Source organism: Tenrec ecaudatus, chromosome 1 (genome assembly GCF_050624435.1).
Source record: "Tenrec ecaudatus isolate mTenEca1 chromosome 1, mTenEca1.hap1, whole genome shotgun sequence".
Lineage (NCBI taxonomy): Eukaryota > Metazoa > Chordata > Mammalia > Afrosoricida > Tenrecidae > Tenrec > Tenrec ecaudatus.
The window spans coordinates 165,443,635-165,464,787 of NC_134530.1; the positions used below are offsets into that span (position 1 = coordinate 165,443,635).

The following is a 21,153-nucleotide window of genomic DNA, read 5'->3' on the forward strand; positions in this document are numbered from 1 at the left end:
AAAGGTGGGGCAAAAAATTTCAGAGAAATAATACCTAATTTGGTATTCTCTCTTTATAAAACCTGATATAAAGAGTAATTTATTAGCACCTTTATTATTATTATACATAAGGCAACCATTTACACAAAGGAAACCAAAATATGAGAGATTTGCCAGGTTTGCAAAAAACACTTATAGCATGTGCACATAATTATCGCATACATTATGCTTGATAGGGTGGAGGGGCATCAAAAAGGATGAAGGTCCTCAACAAGACAGACTGACACAGTGGCTGTAGCGGTGAGCTCGAACATGGAACTGTGGAATGGCAGGAGACTAGGTAGTGTTTCTGTTGTACATAGGATCACTGGGAGTCAGAACCGACTTGAAAGCACTAACAAAAAGCAATTTTTGTAAATATACAGATACCTTTTCTCAGAACACACAGACTGCACTCTACTACAAAGATCTGCAGGATATAAACTCCTATCGAGTGAAAGCAAGCACTGATTGGTGAAATCTTTGAGTATAAAACATCATCCTTTAGCATTGCCTATTTAAAGCCCACCTTAGAAAGATCACTAAAGACAATCATCCTGGAGCCCTTTATAAGTTAGCTGTTCAAAAATACCAAAAACCTATTTAAAGTTAAAAGTCTAGATAAAATTCTTCTTGACCAACATTATAAAAACTTTTAGGTGGAGCAAGTATTACCTTCATTCCTGAGTTGAGGGAAACAAGGCTAAACATATTTAAACAACTAAAATCCATCCAAGTTTTTTATTGTTTGTTTTTTAAGAACTGAGACAAACCCTATTATTGTTTTACGTATAATCTATTAACCCATTCAAAATGGAATTTACCAACAAAATATTTCAGGTTATCTTAGATTTCTATAATCTTATATAGAATTAAAACATTCTAAATGCCATAGAAATCTGGAGAACAAAGCACCTGTATCATTATGTTTCCTGGTAGCATGCAAAATGCACATGAATTTGACATTCTGGAAAAAGCAGCCAAAAAAGGAGGGAGAGGTAAACTTGGACAAGGAAATACTCAACAAGAAGATGATTGGGGGAGGGGGGGAGAGGCAGGGAAGGAAGCACAACACTAAGAGCAAATTATTTGGGGATTTGATAGTTTAATACAAAATTGATTATCTGAAATGTAAATCCCTAATTAATTCACAATAAGATAAAAATGGAAAAAACAGCTGCAAAAAAATCATTTTTTTTTAAAAAGTTAGAACTATTCGAAAAGTTTAGCCAAAATATTTAAACCCACTCTTTCTGTCAAGCTGTGTTTTACTTAAGTATACATACTGTTTAAATCTACATGCTGACGTTAGTTGTTTTAGAGTGACAGGGGACAAAGATATGGTCATCTGTTTTATGAAGATTGTAGCCCTGGAAACCCTACGGGCACTTCTGTTTGGTCCTACGGGGGTCACTATGAATTGAGAGTTAGTTCAACAGCAGTTTGGTTTTGGTTTAAAGTGACTTAAACATGTGGTCAACATATGATCAAAAACATACTTTATATTTTTACTAAACAGGAATGCTGGTGACACACTGGGCAGCTAATCTCAAATCAAGGTCAGTACCAGTCTGGAAGCACCAGGTGCTCTGCGTTCTACTCGCACAAGCAGTTCCACTCCTGGAAACTCACAGGGACAGCTCTACCCTATCTTGTAGGGTCTCATGAGTCAGAGTAGCTGTGAGTCTTTTTGACGTTGAATAGCTGACAAGGCATTTTTAAACATATTAACTTGACTAATGGGGGTAAAAAAAGGAATTAGTGCTGAGTAAGATAATTAATTTAACAACACCTTTCAACATGTTACAGGAGCTCTGGTGGTGCAGTGGTTACAAGTTGGGCTTCCATTTGCATCGCATGGTCAGCAGTTTGAACCCCCAGCAGCTCTGCTGCAGAAAGACTATGAGCTTACTACTCTGTAACCACTTAAGTACTGGAAACCCACAGGGGGTTGCTGTGAGTCAACATTGGTTCAATGGCAAAGAGTTTCTTTTGTTTTGAACATATGCTCAAAATATGCTGCTTGGCATTCTGGAATGTTGAGTGGTATTATAGTCAATACCTTTGAGCTGCAATGTTGTCTGTTAATTTGTTCAAAATCATTGTTAATAAATAGGAAGACAAGATCTGAATCTATGTTCCCTAACTACAAAGCTAATGTTCTTTGCACTATGCTACATGAAGAGTGCAATGTAGGTTTACTCCATTCACAATATTTGGCATAATTTCACAAACATATGTGTGGTCCCGGTAACACTCACACTTCACAAGACAGGCTATTTGGGGGTAACATAGAAAGATTAAACTCAAGCTTCCTGGAGTATGTATATAGGTTAGATTTAAATTAATAGAAAATCCAAGTATTGTCAATGACTGTGGAATTCTACTTACCCGTTTTGAAGTAGTACAGTGTTCATTCTTTTCATCTGTCATCTTCCCGCTTTTAAGTGCTTTCCGTGGGTGCTTGATAGTTGTTTTTATAGCAGGTCGACATACATAATTCTCCAAGTTCTTTGGAGGTTTCTTAGTTCTCTTGGCCTGTAGGCCGATTTTTAATTTTAAATTTCCCTCTGAAAAGTTTGTTTCTTTCACTGAAAACTGTTGCTGAGCATCAGTCGCACCATCCTCTTTCCCCGCCTCCGTGTGTCTTTCCCGGTTCCACTCGCAATGGTCCTCTTCCTCCTTTGTGCTGCTCTCTAGCTCTGCTTCTCTCTTGCTGACCAGTGTGCCAGTGTTGGTGGCAGAGGGACTCTTTCTTGAAAATCCTTCGGAATCAGAACCCAATCCTAACATAGCAGTATTTCTAGGGTCCATCACAAGTGTATGTTACTGCCAAGGAATCTTGTGAAAATTTTATAGAACTATGTTCCATAAAAAACAGAGATCTCCAAGACTTGCAACCAGCATCTCTTTCTCTGCAGAATAGATCATAACAAAAAGTTATCAGAATAGAAGTAAATTACTGATTAGTTTAAATAATGAATATGTGTGTGGGGAGGATAAGGCTATCCAGAACAACCCGATATCACATTTAAAACAAAATATAGTTCAAAATAAGTTTAAATTCATTTAGTTATAAATACAGTTTAATAGTACGGGTATGTATATACACATATTCATATAAAATCATAAATGTAAACACATTTAAAATAAGTTTCCAGTCTATAAATATCATGAAAAACTATAGTGGTATTATACAAATCAAAACTTAAATACCATTATTATAATTCAAACAAGAAGCGTCTAAAACTGGTGGCTAAGCAAATGTAGCCTAAGATAAAAATAACCTCACACAGGTTAGCACTTTTTCATTTCAAGGGAAATGTATTTTAGAATTATATCTGCTGCTAGAATACAGTTCACCTATGAATGCACTCACTACTTTATTCATTTATCCCAAGATTCTTCCGAGGAAATAAACTACTGAACAAAACATACCCAGTTTCTAAAACTTACGATGCTTATACTCTAGTAAGAAAGACAAATAATTATACAAATGACTCCTTAATTAAAATTGTTATAACTTGTGAATAACAAAACAAAAACAATTTTCATTCTCAATGATTTGTATTCTTTATTTCAAATATATATATGACTCAAGATCCAGGGCAAGTATTTGAAAGAAAATTCTATATTTGAAGCAGAATATTTTAAAATTTAAACTAGGTGACTTCCAATTTTTCTTTGAAACAAATTCTAATAAGGAATGTAAATAAAGTGTCTAGCTCAATGACTGGAGCAACAAAATAAATTGTTTTCATAATTACAATTTTAAGATACTACCCAATAAATATGAGGGGGCTACTAAATATGGAAAAATTCCAGTCTTTCAATTTCATATTTACACCGCTTTTTTGAAGCCCTTGCAACTTAACAATTAATGAAACTCTTTAGAATACATCGTCCAAATGACTAGAATGCTCTTTCTTTCACTCTCCCTCTGACAATGCTTCTGACACCTTCACATTGTAAGACTTCACAATGGCATTGCAAGTTTTTCATAATCTGACTTTATTCATCTATTCATAGCTATTTGTCCGTATTTCATAACACAGAGTTACCATGGTTTAATTAATTCATTTTCTTTACTGTCCCAAATAAATCATGCTCGTTTCTGTGCTATGTGCTTTCTTTCCCTATAAAGGTTCAAAATTCTCTGATGAATTCAAAGCTCCCAAGTACAAAAAACTCTGTGGAAAAGTAGGTTTGTCAGAATTCATTAATGTCAAACCCTGACATGATCTAGAGCCACTTTAGGCTAATTATCACAATTTCTGTAAATCTTATACATTTCAACTGAAAGGTATTAATGTTTGAGTATTACTCAACCTCCACAGTAGGGGTTCACCCAATCTGTATTACTTTTCTAAATGACTTGTGGCAACAAGAGTTTTAAGTAACAGACTGTGTACCTATATTTTCAGACCTACATCTAAAACTTGCAATGACCTGATTCTTTGCTGAATACCTATTTGTGTCTCAGTTGAACTACTGATGCATTTTTGCTTGTTTGTTTTCCTGATCCACATTTGTTGACTACATGCCCAAGATGATATGTTGTTGAGTTGCCACAGGGTTTCCTCTGCTGCAATCTTTAGAGATCACAAGGTCTATTCACAACCTGACTGCCATGGAGGAGATTCTGACTTACAGTGACCCTACAGGACAGGGTAGAACTGTCCCTGTGGGTAACTCTTTCTCGGACTTAGAAAGGCTCACATTCCTCCCACAGAGCAGCTGGTAGTTTGCGCTACTGGCCTTGCAGTTTGCAGCCCTCCTCAGAGCCACTATGGCACCAGGGCTTCACCCTGCTAACCTTATGTGCTGTAGCTGAGCACTTAGCCATTGTACAACCAGGGAGTCCCATGCCCCAAGCAGACTTACATGAATGTGCTTCCAAAATTCTGTGGAAAAATGAAATAAAATTGTGATGTCTAATAAAAGATGGCACTGTAGATACACTACATGACTCCTCTTCAACAGGACGGATAAAACAGTTACAGAGGAAAAACCTAGAAATCTAAATCTCTGAGGAATGAACAAGTGAGTTAGTTGAACACTAAGAAAATCTGAGAGTGGAACCCACACAGAGTTCAAGAAGAGTAGGAACTCAGTTAACTGACCATGAGTTTACAGCCCATCCCACATGGAAGAACAGTTCCTGGAGCTCTTGTGAGAGGGGTGAGGCAACTTGTTTCCCACACCTGCCAGGTGAATGGAGGAATATTCAGGATTCAATGTCATCCACGAAAAGAATGGTTGCACCCCTCCCCAGGGCAGTGTGTGTGCTCCGAAAGTGAAAGGAGCTTGATTGGACCATCACACAATGCATAAGGGGAAAAGGAGGGAGCTTTCCCCTTGTGCCCTGGGGCCTGAAGGGGATACAGACCATAGGTACAACATCACACACAGAAAGAGAAGGTGGAGATGGCAAAATGTACCATCAGCCCCAGTTACAGCATCAGCTCCAAAGAGTGACTAGAGCAATCCCCGGGGAAGCTAAATGACAGGCATTTTTTCTCCCCTTCTTTGTCATACGAAAAAAAAACAGATTTTGAAAGTTACCTGCAGTGGGAGGGAAAAGAAAAGCAGGGGTGGGGGTGGACAAGACAATGAATAGGCTAGTCTACTGTTTTCCCAACGGACAGGAGAACCATTGAAGAGGGTTGCAAAAGCAGATGCCTACCCTTTATACTGGATTATAGGATACAGTACAAATCTTTGTAATTGCCAGGAGTGTGCTGAGTAATTTTTTTTTTTTTCTGAAAAGGGGACAAGAGACTAAATAAGTCTGGGAACCTACAATTGAGAGCAGCAGTTCTTAACCTGTGGGTCGTGACCCTTTTGGGAGTTGAATGACCCAATCCCAGGGGTCGCCTGATTCATAAAAGTAGCAAAATTACAGGTATGAAGTAACAACAAAAATAATTTTATGGTTGCAGTGGAGGGGGGGGTCACCACAACATGAACTGTATTAAAGGGTCACAGCATCAAGAAGGTTGAGAACCACTGGGCTAGAGGATAAACAGGAGTTAAAGAGCATGCAGAGGAAGAGAATATTCTCAAGGATCAAGAAGAGAGACAAAAGGAGGGGCAAGGGAAAGGTTAATGGAAGGTTGAGAAGTTAAAATTGCTGAATACAAAAATGATCATCTGAAACATAAGCTCCTCACTTAACTCAAAGTAAATAAGACTGAAAAAAGATCATGGAATTTTCCACAAAACTTTTTGAAGTGCTCTTGTACAGTAGTGCTTGTCTTATGATAGGGTTCTATTGATGATTCTGATGTAAGTCACATGTCTTCTTTTTCTTCAGTTTTGTCTTTTATTATCAGTATCTGTATAATCCTAATCTTTGTCTTTAAGGGTTGAAAATGCTAATCTGCAAATTATATGCTGTAACACTGTATGTAGTACATTATTACTAACATTAAGATGTCCCACAGAAGTAGGAGTCTTGTAGAGGGGGCACAGGGCACTAACCCCCCTCCCCCAAGGGGAGGGTATTGTTTATATTTCCACACGGAAAGAGGGACCAGACTTCAACCCAGTGCTCCAAGAGGTGAATGCAACATGCCGGCATGGAGTAGGAAACCAGTGGAGAGGTCTGAGGGGCAGGCCACAATCCCAACTACTTGGACAGCTGCCCCTCCCCCCAGAAGAACTTATTTCAGAGGACAGCACTGAATCTGCAGCTACAGGAGAGGGCCATGTCTGATCAGAACACAAATGAAGGGGAAGGAAGAGAGAGAAACACAAGACAGTCCATGAAGCCTTGAGGACAATACTCCTGCTCAGAACAGCCAATCCACAGAGAAGACCATATGGCGGGCCCCACTATGAGACACAACATCCCTCACTGACCCATAGCCCTACAGGGGACAACACTGGAGACACAGTTTGGGAATTCCGCCCAATCTGATCCCACCACACCTAGGCAAAACACTAAGGGAGTGGAATAAAACAGCAAGGGGAACAGAGCAACAAAGTCCCGAGGGAACACCAAAAATAGACTTTGGGGCCAGGGCTTGGCACCCCAACAGACTTGACTGGAAAATACTCCTAAAGGCCAACAAACAGTCCTTGAACTAACTACAAGCTTTTCTTTCTTGTTAAGTTTTGTTTAATTGTTTTGTCATTGGCTTGTTGGTGGGTGGTGATGTTTTGTTTGGTTTCCTTTTGTTGCTTGGTTTTGCTCTGTCTTGTTTTTGTGCATGTTATTATCTCCGCAGGTCTGTCTAAATAAGACAGGCTGGATGAACAATCTGGAGGAGAAAACAACAGGACCGACAATTCCGGGGGGACATGGGAGAGGGGGAGCAGAGGGGAAAGGAAGAGGTGTTAACAAACCCAGGGACAAGGGAACAACAAGTGATCCAAATCGGTGGTGAGGAGGGTGTAGGAGGCCTGGCAGGGCATGACCAAGGATAATGTAACTGAGAGGAATTACTGAAACCCTAATGAAGGCTGAGTATGCATGACAGAGGGACCAGAGGTAAGTCAAAGGAAATAGAGGAAAGATCTAGGAGGCAAAGGTCATATATAGAGATCTAAATAAAGGTATGCACATATGTAAATATATTTATATAAGAGGATGTGGAAATAGATCTATGTGCATATATTTATAGGTTTAGTATTAAGGTAGCAGATGGACATTGGGCTTCCACTCAAGTACTCCCTCAATGCAAGAATACTTGGTTCTATTAAACTGGCATTCCATGATGCTTACCTTGCCAACACGCTGAAGACAAAGCGAGTGCATAAGCAAATGTGGTGAAGAAAGCTGATGGTGCCCAGCTATCAAAAGATATTGTGTCTGGGGTCTTAAAGCCAAACAAGCGGCCATCTAGCTCAGAAGCAACAAAGCCCACATGGAAAGAAGCACACTAGCCTGCGTGATCATGAGGTGCCGAATGGATCAGTTATCAGGCATCAAAGAACAAAAAAATCATGTCATTGTGTACTCACCTCCCTGATACGATTGCTAAAGACAAATGGAAGCATAAGCAAATGTGGGGAAGAAAGTTCATGGTACCTGGCTATCAAAAGATACAGTGTCGGGGTCTTAAAGGCTTGAAGGTAAACAAGCGGCCATCTAGCTTAGAAGCAACAAAGCCCACATGGAAGCAGCAAACCAGCCTGTGCAATCACAAGGTGTCAAAGGGATCAGATATCAGGCATCAAAGAACAAAAAATCATCATTGTCAATGAGGGGGGAAGTGCATGGTGGGGACCCAAAACACATCTGTAGGCAACTGGACGTCCGTTATAGAAGGGTCATGGGGGAGAAGACAAGCCCAGTTAGGGTGTAGTGTAGCAAGGATGAAACATACAACTTTCCTCTAGTTCCTAAATGCTTCTCCCCCAGCCCCCTCCCCCCCACATCATGATCCCAATTCTACCTTACAAATCTGGCTAGACCAGAGGATGGACACTGGTACAGATGGGAACTGGAAACATGGGGAATTCAGGGCAGATGATCCCTTCAGGACCAGTGGTGAACAGTGGCGATACCAGGAAGGTCAAGGGTGGGGTGGAAAGGGGGAACCAATCACAAGGATCTACATATAACCTCCTCCCTGGAGGGCGGACAACAGAAAAGTGGGTGATGGGAGACGTTGGACAGTGTAAGATATGACAAAATAATTTATAAATTATCAAGGGTTCATGAGGGAGGGGGAAGCAGGGAGGGAAGGGGGAGGAGGGGAAATGAGGAGGTCAGGGGCTTACGTGGAGAGCAAATGTTTTGAGAATGATGAGGGCAATGAATGTACAGATGTGCTTTACACAATTGATATATGTGTGGGTTGTGATAAGAGTTGTATGAGCCCCTGATAAAATGATTTTTTTTTTAAGTAGTAGGAGTCTCTCTTGTCTGTTATACCTTGTATTCTCACCAACTACAATGAACAGCACTTAAAAAAAGCCCACTGCCATCAAGTTGATTCAGAATAGAACTGCCCCAGGGACTGTTTATAAGGTGGTAATCTTTACAGATGTAGATTGCCATTTCTTTCTCCTGAAGAACAGTGGGTTCAATCTGCCTTTTAAAAGCTAGCCAAACATCAATAGGTATAGCAGTCTGGGGTCTTAAAGGCTTGAAGGTAAACAAGCAGCAATCTAGTCAGAAGCAACAAAGCCCACATGGAAGAAGCACACTAGCCTGTGCAACACGAAAGAAGGGATCAGGAATAAGGCATCATCAGAACAAAAAAAATCTTACCATAGTAAATAAGGGGGGAGTGCAGAGTAGAGAACCAAAGCCCATTTGTCGGCCACTGGAGATCCCCTTGCCGAGGGGTCTGGGGAGGAGACAAGTCAGTCAAGGTGCGATGTAGCACCAATGAAAAATACAACTTTCCTCTAGTTCCTAAATGCTTCCTCCTCGCCCGCCCCCCCCCCCACTATCATGATCCAAATTCTACCTTACAAGTCTGGCTAGACCAGAGGAGGTACACTGGTATAGATAGCAACTGGAAACGCAGGGAATCCAGGGCGGACGATTCCTTCAGGACCAGTTGTGTGAGTGGCGATACTGGGAGGAGGGTAGAGGGTGAGTGGGTTGGAAAGAGGGAACCTATTACAAGGATCTACATGTGACCTCCTCCCTGGGGGATGAACAACAGAAAAGGGGGTGAAGGGAAACGCCAGACAGGGCAAGATATGACAAAATAATAATTTATAAATTATCAAGGGCTTATGAAGGAGGGTGAGCGGGGAGGGAGGGGAAAAAAGAGGACTTGATGCAAAGGGCTTAAGTGGAGAGCAAATGCTTTGAAAATGATGAGGGCAAAGAATGTACAGATGTGCTTTATACAATTGATGTATGTATGGATTGTGATAGTTGTATGAGTCCCTAATAAAATGTTTTTTAATTAAAAAATAAATAATTTTGTTTAAAAATGTAAAACTAATTATGAGACAAGAGCGTCTAAAGTAAACTACTATTTGATCCCCAAAAAATCAAAATAACTGTTAATGAAAGCAAAATAAATCAAAATTCACTCACAGCTCACTGGGTTGATTCAGACCCATAGCTACACTATAGGATAGAGTGGATCTGTCTCTGTAGATTTCAGAGATGATAACTCTTTCTAGAGGTGTGAAGATTCATCTTGCTCCTAGGGAGTTTCTGGTGGTTTTGAAATCTTGATCTTGCCAGTAGCAGCCATTATACCACAGGGTTCCTTGTTCATGAAAGCAGCAGGCACAGAGTCAAATAATATACTGCATTGGGAACTCTGCCACAAAAGATATCTTTAAAGTGCTAAGGAGCAAAGATATTTTATGACTAACATGCTAACCCAAACCATATTATTTTCAACATCCTGATATGCACATGAAAGCTGGACAAAGAATAAGGAATACAGCATAATAATTGATGCCTTTTAATTACTTGTTGTTAAAGGATGCTGAAAGTGCCAAGGATTGCCAAATAAACAACCTAAACTTTCCTGAAAGAAATGCAACATGAAAATATTTTAGAAGTTAGGATGATGAGTCCTCATTTTAAATATTATGAACATGTTATCAGGAGAGGCCAGTACCTAAAGAAGTACATCATGCTTGGTGAAGTAGAGGGTCAGCAATAATGCGGAAGACCAGCTACAAAATGGATGGACACAGTGGCTGCAACAGTACTCTGAAGCATTACAATACATTTGAGGATTGTGCAAGACCCAGCACTCTTTTGTTCTGTTGTACACAGGGTCTCTATAATTCAAAACATACACTCCTTTAGCCTGTGGACCACTAATAGATGTTAATTTTTGTTTATTGTTCATGGTATTTCATAAAATTGAGACCATACAATATTTGGTTATTTGTGTATGTGACTGACTTATTTAGCTCAACATAATGTCCTCCAGATTCATCCATGATTCACAATATTTTAATAACTCATTTTTTTCTTATTGGTGAATATTCCATTTGTATATCTATACCACATCTTACTTATATATTCATTCATTCATGGGTACTTAGATACTTTATGTCTTTTTGCTCTTGTAAATATTATCTATAAATGAATTTCTATTTTTTGTACCAAATTAAACCATACTAAATTGTTAGACCAAAAAAAAAAAAAGAAGAAGAAGAAGAAAGCTAGCCAAGCATTTACAACCAGGGCTAAAATGTACACCATTCAATGGAGCCTTGGTAGGAATGTCAGGTAAGCACTGGACTGCTTATCGAACAGTTGGTGGGTTCAACTTCACAGCAGCCTCACAACAATGCTATCTGCTCTGCTGAAGAGATACAGCCTCAGAAATCTTATATAAGGTCACCATGAGTCAGAATTGATTTCATGGCAGTGGGCATATGACATTCAAACAGAACAAAAAGATATTGGATGATTTTAAATCAGAAAAGATGGGAGTCAGTCAGGAAGCAAAGGGTGAAACTGAGGTACAGGAAGGAAGACAGACATAACTGCCAGGACAAGGGAGAGCAGAAACAGAAATAGCTTTATTGGGAAGGGGGGATGGGAGGCAGCTCCAGGGCAAGGTTCTGAGATCTAGGCCAACAGGTCAGGGAAGTCTTGCTCAGCACCTGGGGCTTGGGTTTTGAAAAGAGTGGTGAGGAATGTATGGCAATTATGGTCATTAGCATATGGGTCTGGAAACTAAGAGAATTGCTTGTTGACTCCTTGCAGCTTTCTTAGGATGGGGAACATCTGGTTTCACTGTTATCTAATCTGGCGCCTCAGTCTGCTGCTGACCTTTGGGATGAGCAGGGAAGCATGTGCAGGGCAGGGACCAGCTTCTGCGTATTCCAAATGGGGCTGCCTAGTTCAGACCTGGCCCAAATACAGGGCCCTCAAACTTTTTAAACAGTTCGCTGTCCCTCAGAACCGTTGGAAGGCCGGACTATAGTTTTTTTAAAAATACTATGCACATCTTATTTTGAAGTAAAAAAACACCCAGTGGGCCAGATAAATGTCCTCAGTGGGCCGCATGTGGCTTGCAGGCCGTAGTTTGAGAACGCCTATTTCACCCTGCTTGTTCAACCTGTATAGTCAGCAAATAATACAAAAAGCTGGACTATATAAAGAATTTAGGATTGGAGGAAAGTGAAGATAAATAAGAGGCCATCTAGTTGAGGAGCAACTAAGCCCACATGAAAGAAGCCCATCAGCTTGTGTGATCATGAGGTGTTGATAGAATCAAGTACCAGGCATCAAAGATCCAGAACAAAAAAAATCATATCCATGTGAGTGAGGGGGAAGGCGGGAGTGGAGATCCTAAGCCCATCTGTAGACAATTGGGCATCCCTATACAGAAGGTCAGAAGGAAGAGATGAGCCAGCAAGGGTGCAGTATAGCACTGATGAAACACACAACTTTCCTCTAGTTCTTGAATCTCCTCCCACCTCACTACCTTACAAATCTGGCTAGACCAGAGCATGTTACACGGGTACAGATAAGAGCTCGAAACACAAGGAATCCAGGACAGATAAACCCCTCAGGACCAATAATGAGAGTAGCCATCCCAGGAGGGGAAGGGGAAGGTGGGGGAGGAGAAAGGAGGCACTGACCACAATGATGGACATATAACCCCCTATCAGGAAGCCAAACAACAGAAAAGTGGGTGAAGGGAGACAGCGGGTGGTATAAGACATAAAAATAATAATAATTTATAAATTATCAAGGGCTCATGAGGGAGGGAAGGTAGGGTAAGGGGGAAATGAGTTGATACCAAGGGCTCAAGGAGAAAGAAAATGTTTTGAAAATGATGATGGCAAAAAAAAAAAAAGAAAGAAAATGATGTTGGCAAAAAATGTACAAATGTGCTTGACACATGGATGTATGCTGGATTGTGATAAGAGCTATAAGACTCCCCAATAAAATGATTTTTAGAAAAAGAATTGGAGGAAGGCTCGTTAATAACTGGAAGACACATTATCAATCTTTGATATGCAGATGATATAATACTGTTTGTTCAAAGCAATGATGATTTGAAGTACTTACTAATGCAAGATCAAAGACTACAGCCTTCATATGGATTACACACCTCAATATAAAGAAAACAAAAATTCTCAACTGGACCAACAGACAACAGCATGACAAATAGAAGAGATTAAAGCTGTCTATGATTTCATTTTGTTTGGATCACTCAGAAGCAGCAGTCAAGAAAGCAAAGGACATATTGCATTGGGCAAATGGTCTGCACAAGACCTATTAAAAGTGTTAGAAAATGAAGACTAGACAATGAGGCTAGGGTACCTATGACCCAAGTCATGGAACGCTGGACAGTGATTAAGGAAAACTGGAGTAGAACTGATGCAATTATATTACAATGTTGGTAGAAAATGCTGACTGTACCATGGATTGCTGGAAGAACTCTTGAAAAAAGTACTGCTGGATTACTTCTTAAAAGTGAAGATGGTAAAATTTATACAATGTTTGGCACATATAAATTCCTCTTTCCTACTTTACATCATGACTTTATCTTGTAATGAGAAATCTAGACATATTTTTATTATACGTTGACTATTTTATAGTTTTCTGTATATTTAACTGCATTTTTTCAAATATTAAATTACATATTTCTGATCAGTAGCCTCAAATAGACCATTAGGGCTGCTTTAGAGTCCCCTATGACCAGTCTTTCCAATTAACTATTCTGAGACAACTCTCCTGACAACTATTTCTTATCATTTCCACTTGCTCCACTGTCTTATCTGTGACTGTGTAGACAAAAACAATCAGAAAGAAATTGACACAAGCTCCTACTGCACATTTACTCACCTATTTCTATCTGTTTGTGTAGTGTAATGGTTATGAATTGGGCTGTGATTCAAAATGTAGGCAGTTGGAAACCACCAGTTACTCCTCAGGAGAAAGAGAAGGCTGTACCCCTGTAAATATTACCGCCTCTGAAACTCACAGGGGCAGTTCTACCCTGCCCTATAGGGTCGCTCTGAGGCAGCATAAACTCCATGGGAGTGAGTCTGAGGGTTTTTTGTTGTTGTTGTTTTAATTCCCCTCCTCCCCGACCTTCACCCCACCCCAGGAACCCTTCATCAGTTACTGTCACTATCGATGCTCCTCCCCTGTTTTTCACATATGGAAGCACAAACAAGCTGACCAAACTAACAAGGACAACCATCTAAAACACATAAAGACCTCAATCGAGAGGAAAGCAGAAGATATTAAAAACTAGAACACATTCAAAAGGATCATAAGGGAGATCAAATGATAGATAGTGAACTTTTAACCCAACTGCATCTGCAACAATCCACTTCCCAGTGCATTCTGCAGGAGAGCAAGGCTCTCCACACCAGGTCCATGGTCAGAGGGGATTCACCAGGGCCTGCATCCACAGGTAGGTGCCCTTCACTTTTAAAAACAGAAACAGCTTTAAAATGGATCAAAGGGGAGATCAAATGATAAGATATTACATTTTGAACCTAACCATGTCTCCCATAATCAGTTTCTCAATGTTCTGTGTCTGGAAACAGAGCTGTAAGTGTTTCTGGGAGCAGAAAGCCTCATCTTTCTCCTGAGAAGCCACTGGTGGAGTTGAACTGCTGACCTTGCAGTTAGCAGCCTAACATGTAACCATTACTCCACCAGGGCTCGCTCCTTCTCAACTTACTTCTCACTGCCATGAGTTGATTCTGACTCACAGGGACTCTGTGGTACAGAGAACTGCCCCTCTTTCTTCCACTAAACTGTAGCTCTTTATGGGAGTAGAAAGCTGCCTCTTTCTTCCAGGCAACAGCTGGTAGTTTTAAATTGCTGGCTTCGTGATTAGCAGCCCAGTGTATAACCACTACACCACCTGGATCCATTCAGCTCTGCAGGAATTCAGTGTGCATCTCCCAGGCACACATTGGGGCCTGGTGGTTCATGGGTAGAGCCAACTTTGAGTTTTTGAGTTATATCATAATACAATAAAACCAGAGAAAACATAACCAGTGTAAGGCAGAAACTTATCAGAGAAGGAAAACGCAAAACTAAAATGTAATATCCATAATAGAGAGCACCAAACCAAAAACGAAACTCACTGCCTTGGAGTAGATTCCAACTCATAGTGGCGACACTATAGAACAGAGTAGAAACTGTCTTTGTGAGTTTCTGAGACTGTAACTTTTTACAGAAGTAGAAAGTCTTTCTCCTATGGAGTTTCAAACTGCTGACCTTGCAGTTAGCAGTCGAATGTTTAACCACTACACCAACCTGGGTTCAAGAGTCAGGACTAGTAAGCAATTTTAAAGACAAAACTTTCAAGACATAGAAAAAGAAGGCATTCCCAAAGAGTTGCCAATATAACCTGCCTATTCCTATACTGTTGAAGTTGAAATTCAACCTTTACCCCCATCTTCTCAAGAGCACAATCCCCACCCCCAACACTCATTTCCCATTTTTCTTCTGGATAATGCCCATCGTGCTACAATTATGCCTCATTTATGGAAATCCCTCTTCACCTCACATCATCTACCAGCTTCACAATTCTGTTCCTCTTTACAACATAACTTCTTGAAAGAATAGTCTGCATTTCCTATCCCAATCCTCTTCTTTCTTTTTGTTTTCTTTGGAGCACTCTAATTAAGCTTTCATCACCATCTCGCCACAGACCCTGCTGATCAAGGCTATAAGTGACATCCACAATGCTAAGTGCAACGATCAATTCTCAGTCCTCTGCTCTTACTCAACCAAAAACCAAACCATGTGGCTGAATAGCACCTTCATTTCTCCCCTGGACTCTTGACTCTTTTTCCTGACTGGTTACTTCAACCTCAGTCTCCTTTACTGGTTCTTCCTTTTCTAATTTCTAAATATTAGACTGCCCAAGACATTGGATCTTTCCTTTTCTCTATATACTCAATTCCTAGATGATGAGATCCAGTGTTTTTTGGCTCTCAATACAATCTAACACTGATGATATCCAAATTTCTCTGAGACCTCTTCCTAAAATTCCAGATTTACAGCGCTAAATGTTTACTTGACACACCAACTAGACATCTTATAAACAGGCACTTCAAGTTTAAAGTCTAAGAACTCCAATTTGCTTGTCACACATCAAGTTACTTATTTCACTAAATGGCAATGACATCATTTTAGATGTCAGGTCAAATTTCGTAATCATTCTCAAATCCTTTCTTTCTCTTATGCTTCAAATATTTACCTATAAATATATGAAATCTGTCACCTTTACCTTCAAAATATTACAGAGAATCTATTACTTCTCATTGCTTTGATCCTAGTTTTAACATCTGACTTGATGACGACAAAATTCTTCTATTGGTTTCTTGCTTCAACTCTTGTGTCTTACAATCTTCTCACTGCCACAGAGTTGACTCAACTCATGACGACCGGATAGGACAAGGTAGAACTGCCCCATGTGGGTTTCCGAGACTGTAATTGTTTACAGGAATTAAAAGCCTCGTCATTCTCCCTCTAAGCACTGGTGGTTTTGAACTGCTGAACTTGTGTAGCCACTATATAACTTGTGTAACCATTATGCCACCAGGGCTGCGCTTCTCTCAACTAATAAGCAGTGCTAAATCATGTCACCCCTCTGCTTGAATTCTTTTTAATGGCTTCCTATCTCATTCAGGGAAGTATAGTAGGTTCTACATTGGACTGATAACCGAAAGGTCAGCAGTTCACTAGCCACTCAGAGGGAGACAGATGAAGTTTTCTGCTCCAGTACAGATTACAACCTCAGAAACCCAAAGGGGCAGTTTTATTCTATCTTATCAATAGCAGTTGTTATCTCACTCAGAATATTAAAAATCATTACAATGGCCTATCAAGACCTATGTTATCTATATCCCCGCTACCTCTGTTTATTCCCTACCAGTATCTCCCCATCACTAACATCTCAATTAAGTAAAACACTGCCATCAAATTGATGCCAATTCATACCAACCCTATAAGACAAGGTAGAACTGCCTCCCGTGGGTTTCTGAGACTGAAACTCTTCATGAGAATAGAAAGACTCATCTTTCTACCTCAGAGCAACAGGTGGTTTCAAACTGTTGACTGCAGTTAGCAGCTCAACCACTACGGCACCAAGGCTCCCAAAGGCAGGACAGTGAGCTTGCTATTTTAAATTCTGCTTTTAAAAGGACTAGCTACTCCTGTGAAGAGTGAACAGTCCCTTCCTACAGGATCATTGTAAATCTGAATCCACTTGATGGTAGTAGTTTTGAGTCTTCCAACTCAGTTCCAAAAAGGAGGGGCATAGGTACCCCTGTATTTCTCACACACGTTGCACTCATTATGATGTCCGACTAGGACATCTTTCCTCCAGGCTGTTCTTTCCTTTTTCCATGTCTGCCTGACAGAGGCCTTCTGACCACCCAACAGGTAGACAAAATACCCATCCTGTCATCCTATTCTGTTTTTCTCCTGGGCTCCTCTCACATACAAATGTATGCTCAATTTATTTTGATTGTTTATTATCTATATCTTTTTTAGGGAATGTAAACTCCACCAGGAAATAAATTTTGATCAGTTTAATTTACTGTTCTAGCCCAGTGTCTAAAACATATTTATGCTTAATATTTGCTAACTTTTTCCTATGTATTATGCATGTTATTCCTTACAACTTAATGTAAAGAAAACAAAAATCTTCACACCTAGACCAATAGGTAACATATTAAAAGGAGAAGAGATTGATGTTGTCAAGGATTTCCTCTTGTGTGGATTTACAATCAATATTCAAGGAACCAGCAGTCCAAGAAATCTCTTGAAAGTGTTGAAAACTAGGATGTTACTTTCAGGATTAAGGTGTGCCTGATCCAAGTCAAGGTATTTTCTTTTTTTGTGTGGTATTTTCAACTACCTCATATGCATGTGAATGTTGAAAACTGAATATGGAAGACTGAAGAAGAACTGATGTATTTGAATTATGGCATGGGTGAAGATTCTTGAAAGTACCATGGACTGTCAAAAGAACAAACATCTCTCTTGGAAGAAGTACAACCAGAATGCCCCTTAAATGCACGGGAGGTGAAAAATGCAGACAGTGGCCCCAGCTATCAATCAGAATAGTGCCTGGGGTCTTAAAGGCTTGTATTCAAATAAGCAGCTATCTAAGCGAAGAGTCAACTTTAGTCCACAGGGAAGCATACCAGCTTGGTGTGATCCAACGATGACAATAACAAAACTCAAATATGATGAAGGGAAAAATAACAGAGCTAAAGTTATGAACAGCCAATTGGTGGAAGGAAGGAAGGAAGGCTTTGCAGGACTGTGAGACCCCAAAACCCACCTGCAGAGTAACTTCCATATATACTCGAGTAAAGCTGACCCAAATATCTGCTGAGGCACCTAATTTCACCACAAAAGCTGCATTAAAAATGTGCTGGAAAATCCGGCTTGTAGTCGAGTATATACGGTAGTTAGATTAAGCCACAGGAAAGGCAAGAGTTTCAAACAGCCACACTGACTGACAGAGATCACTGTAATCTTGATCCTACTGGATCAAACTTGATACTTGGTCAGTTGACCTCCCTATTGACCCAATCTAAATGTGTTCTAGGTGCAAGTATCTCTTACGTGTTCCATGGCAAAAATTTCTTCCCTGGCTTTTAAAATATTGAGGGTGGTCTTTTCTTTCTAATTATTTGTATTTTTATCTTTATACTATTGTTACTGCACCTTTAACATGTTATTTCGACTTTGTTTTACTGTTTCTATTAGGTTTCCCAGTTTGTGAAGCACCGAAGGACAGGATGCATAGAAATAATAACTGAGGCAAGGGTTATAGGGGGTGTAGTGGTGCTTACACGACTCATTTTAAAGGTGATTTAACTATATGGGGCTGTGTTCAAAAACTGATTGTGGTAATAACTGTACAATTCTTGATATGATTGAATGATTGAACTATTGAATTGTATGATATGTGATTAGATGCCAATAAAATATGGAAAAAAATACATACATACATACATACATACACACACTCTTAGGGTAGGAGCGGGGGCAGGGGGGGACAAATAGCAAGACTTCATCTCACATACTTTGGACATGTTATCAGGAGAGATCAGTCTCTGAAAGAAGACAGCATACTTGGTAAAATAGAGGGGGCAGCGAAAAAGAGTTAGACCCTTGACAAGATGGACTGACACAGTGGCTTCAAGAATAGGCTGGAACATAAGAACAATTGTGAAGATGACACAGGACCAGGTAACCTTTCTTGTTCACTAGAAGCTGAAACCATCTATCAGCACCTAAAAACAATAACACATTTAAGTGCTTTTAGCATATATAATGTTAAACTTTAAATTAATTTAGCAACACAAAATATTTTTATCTTGAGTGTAAACTGCTTAAAATGCAGTCCCTACAATAGCAACCAGAATAGCCTTTTTGAACTTTTCGCTCTTCATGAATATTTTATCGTGCGTTTGGAAAGGTATCCATACAATTTCAGTTCTCCATCCAGGAGCAAAAATGAGCTATTTCTACACAATATATTCTGTACTACAATACAATTCAAGTTAAAACACAGTCCCAGGCTAACACAATTAAGAATACTAGAATGTCTGTGCTCAAAGACACAAATTCAACAATCATCACGTATTTAATTTAGGGACTTAAGTTTCCAAATTATGAAGCCAAATCAATAACCCCCTAGTCTAAGGCAACTAAATAACTACCTATAGTATGAGGTCTTTCTGAGTGAGTCATTACAACTTTGAATAAGCTATTTGGACTAATAGAGAAACACAAAGTATGTTAAATACAGTGAATACATTTATAAGCTAAATCATAATCTATAGTAAGTTACGAAAGCCTCTCACAGGTATATCCTTTTACGTTACTAAAGCCAAAATACATGTTACCACTGAGTCAATTTCAACTCAAAAAGACCCGAAAGGGCAGAGTAGAATTGCCCCCAGAGCATTGCCAAGGCTTTAAATCTTTACAGAAATAGATTTATCATCTTTCTCCCTCAGAGCTGGTGAGCTCCAACCACCACGGTCAACTCTAAGACAGCTGCCCAAGTTCATTAAACACTGCACTACCAGGGACCCAGGACCCTTCCGTGTGAAACTAAATACCTGGAAAAGCAATTCAAATACAAAAAGTTGTTCGAATTTGTTTTTAACCTCCATATTCCATTCTCTCTATGATATAGAATTACCCATCTAATACTTCCCATACTAAAACCCCACATAGACACCATGTGTATCATAAAACATAGTAAGGGAATAGACACACTTTGATAGACCCTTATTCTGCAAGGATGAATCTTTATAATTCCATATCAGAAGGTAAAATAAAAACATGTAGTATTAAACTCTTAATGCATGAAGGTTCCATGTTAATGTTTTATGTGTATGATCCATGTAAGTCCAACTATCTCTATGAAATAGTTATTACTACTATTCTAGGAATTAAAAAAAAAAAGACTTATAGTCATTAGGACAGAAGCAAGCCTGGCGTGCGTCTCTATGTTACACTGCCTCCCAAAGATGGTTCTTACTCTTGAGCTTATTCTTCTTCTCTGCTACCTCTGGCCTAATTGCTACATTTAAAATTTCCCTTGGCTTCTAAGACACATTCTATTGGCTGTATTACAATCTTTCTAATCGTTAGCCTTATGTATTCTTTTCTAGTAACCTATCCTTTCATTCACATATTTATTCATTTGTGTTTTGTACAAGTCTCAAAATATGTCTTTAGAATTATAACAGACTGCAGCTAACGTGATAACACAAACAAGGTCCATACAAATACAGTCCTTGGTCTCATGAAATTTAAATTCAAAAAGGGCAGATAATGACTAATCACATACACACATATATATACACAATTATAACATAAAACTATGGTTAACAAAAAGAACTACTATAAAGTAGTGTGCCAAAGGAACTTGTAGGAATAGAAAACATATCTCAGACAAATATTTAAGTTGAAACTCAAAAGTCTGAATAGGGATGGCCATGCAAAAATTGGGATGTAAATGCTGGGTACAGTATGTAAAAAGTACCTAAAATGCAAAGTAACAAAATACAATTAGTATTTTGAGAAAGCCTCACTTGTTGCTACAGAAGATTAGAAAGCAAAACCTGATTCTAGATACCAGACATAAGACTGACATTAATAGATCAGGGTGGTAGCAACATAAGACAGTGATAAACAGATAGATGGGAGACTTCGAGGGTAGAATTGAC

The 21,153-nt window shown here is 39.4% G+C and overlaps 1 protein-coding gene across 6 annotated transcripts in view; it reads right to left on the reverse strand.

The window, feature by feature from the left end:
* Window positions 1-21,153, reverse strand: part of ASH1L (ASH1 like histone lysine methyltransferase) — a 224,459-nt gene that overhangs the window by 172,258 nt on the left and 31,048 nt on the right. For 5 of the 6 annotated variants that reach the window (XM_075562771.1, XM_075562808.1, XM_075562762.1 and 2 more), the window contains one exon: window positions 2,410-2,933. In XM_075562771.1, coding sequence (XP_075418886.1) covers window positions 2,410-2,832 — 423 coding nt within the window. In that variant the 5' untranslated portion in view covers window positions 2,833-2,933. Of the gene's footprint in view, window positions 1-2,409; window positions 2,934-9,241; window positions 9,296-21,153 lie in introns of those variants that run through there. The other variant, XM_075562790.1, reaches the window with a different exon arrangement.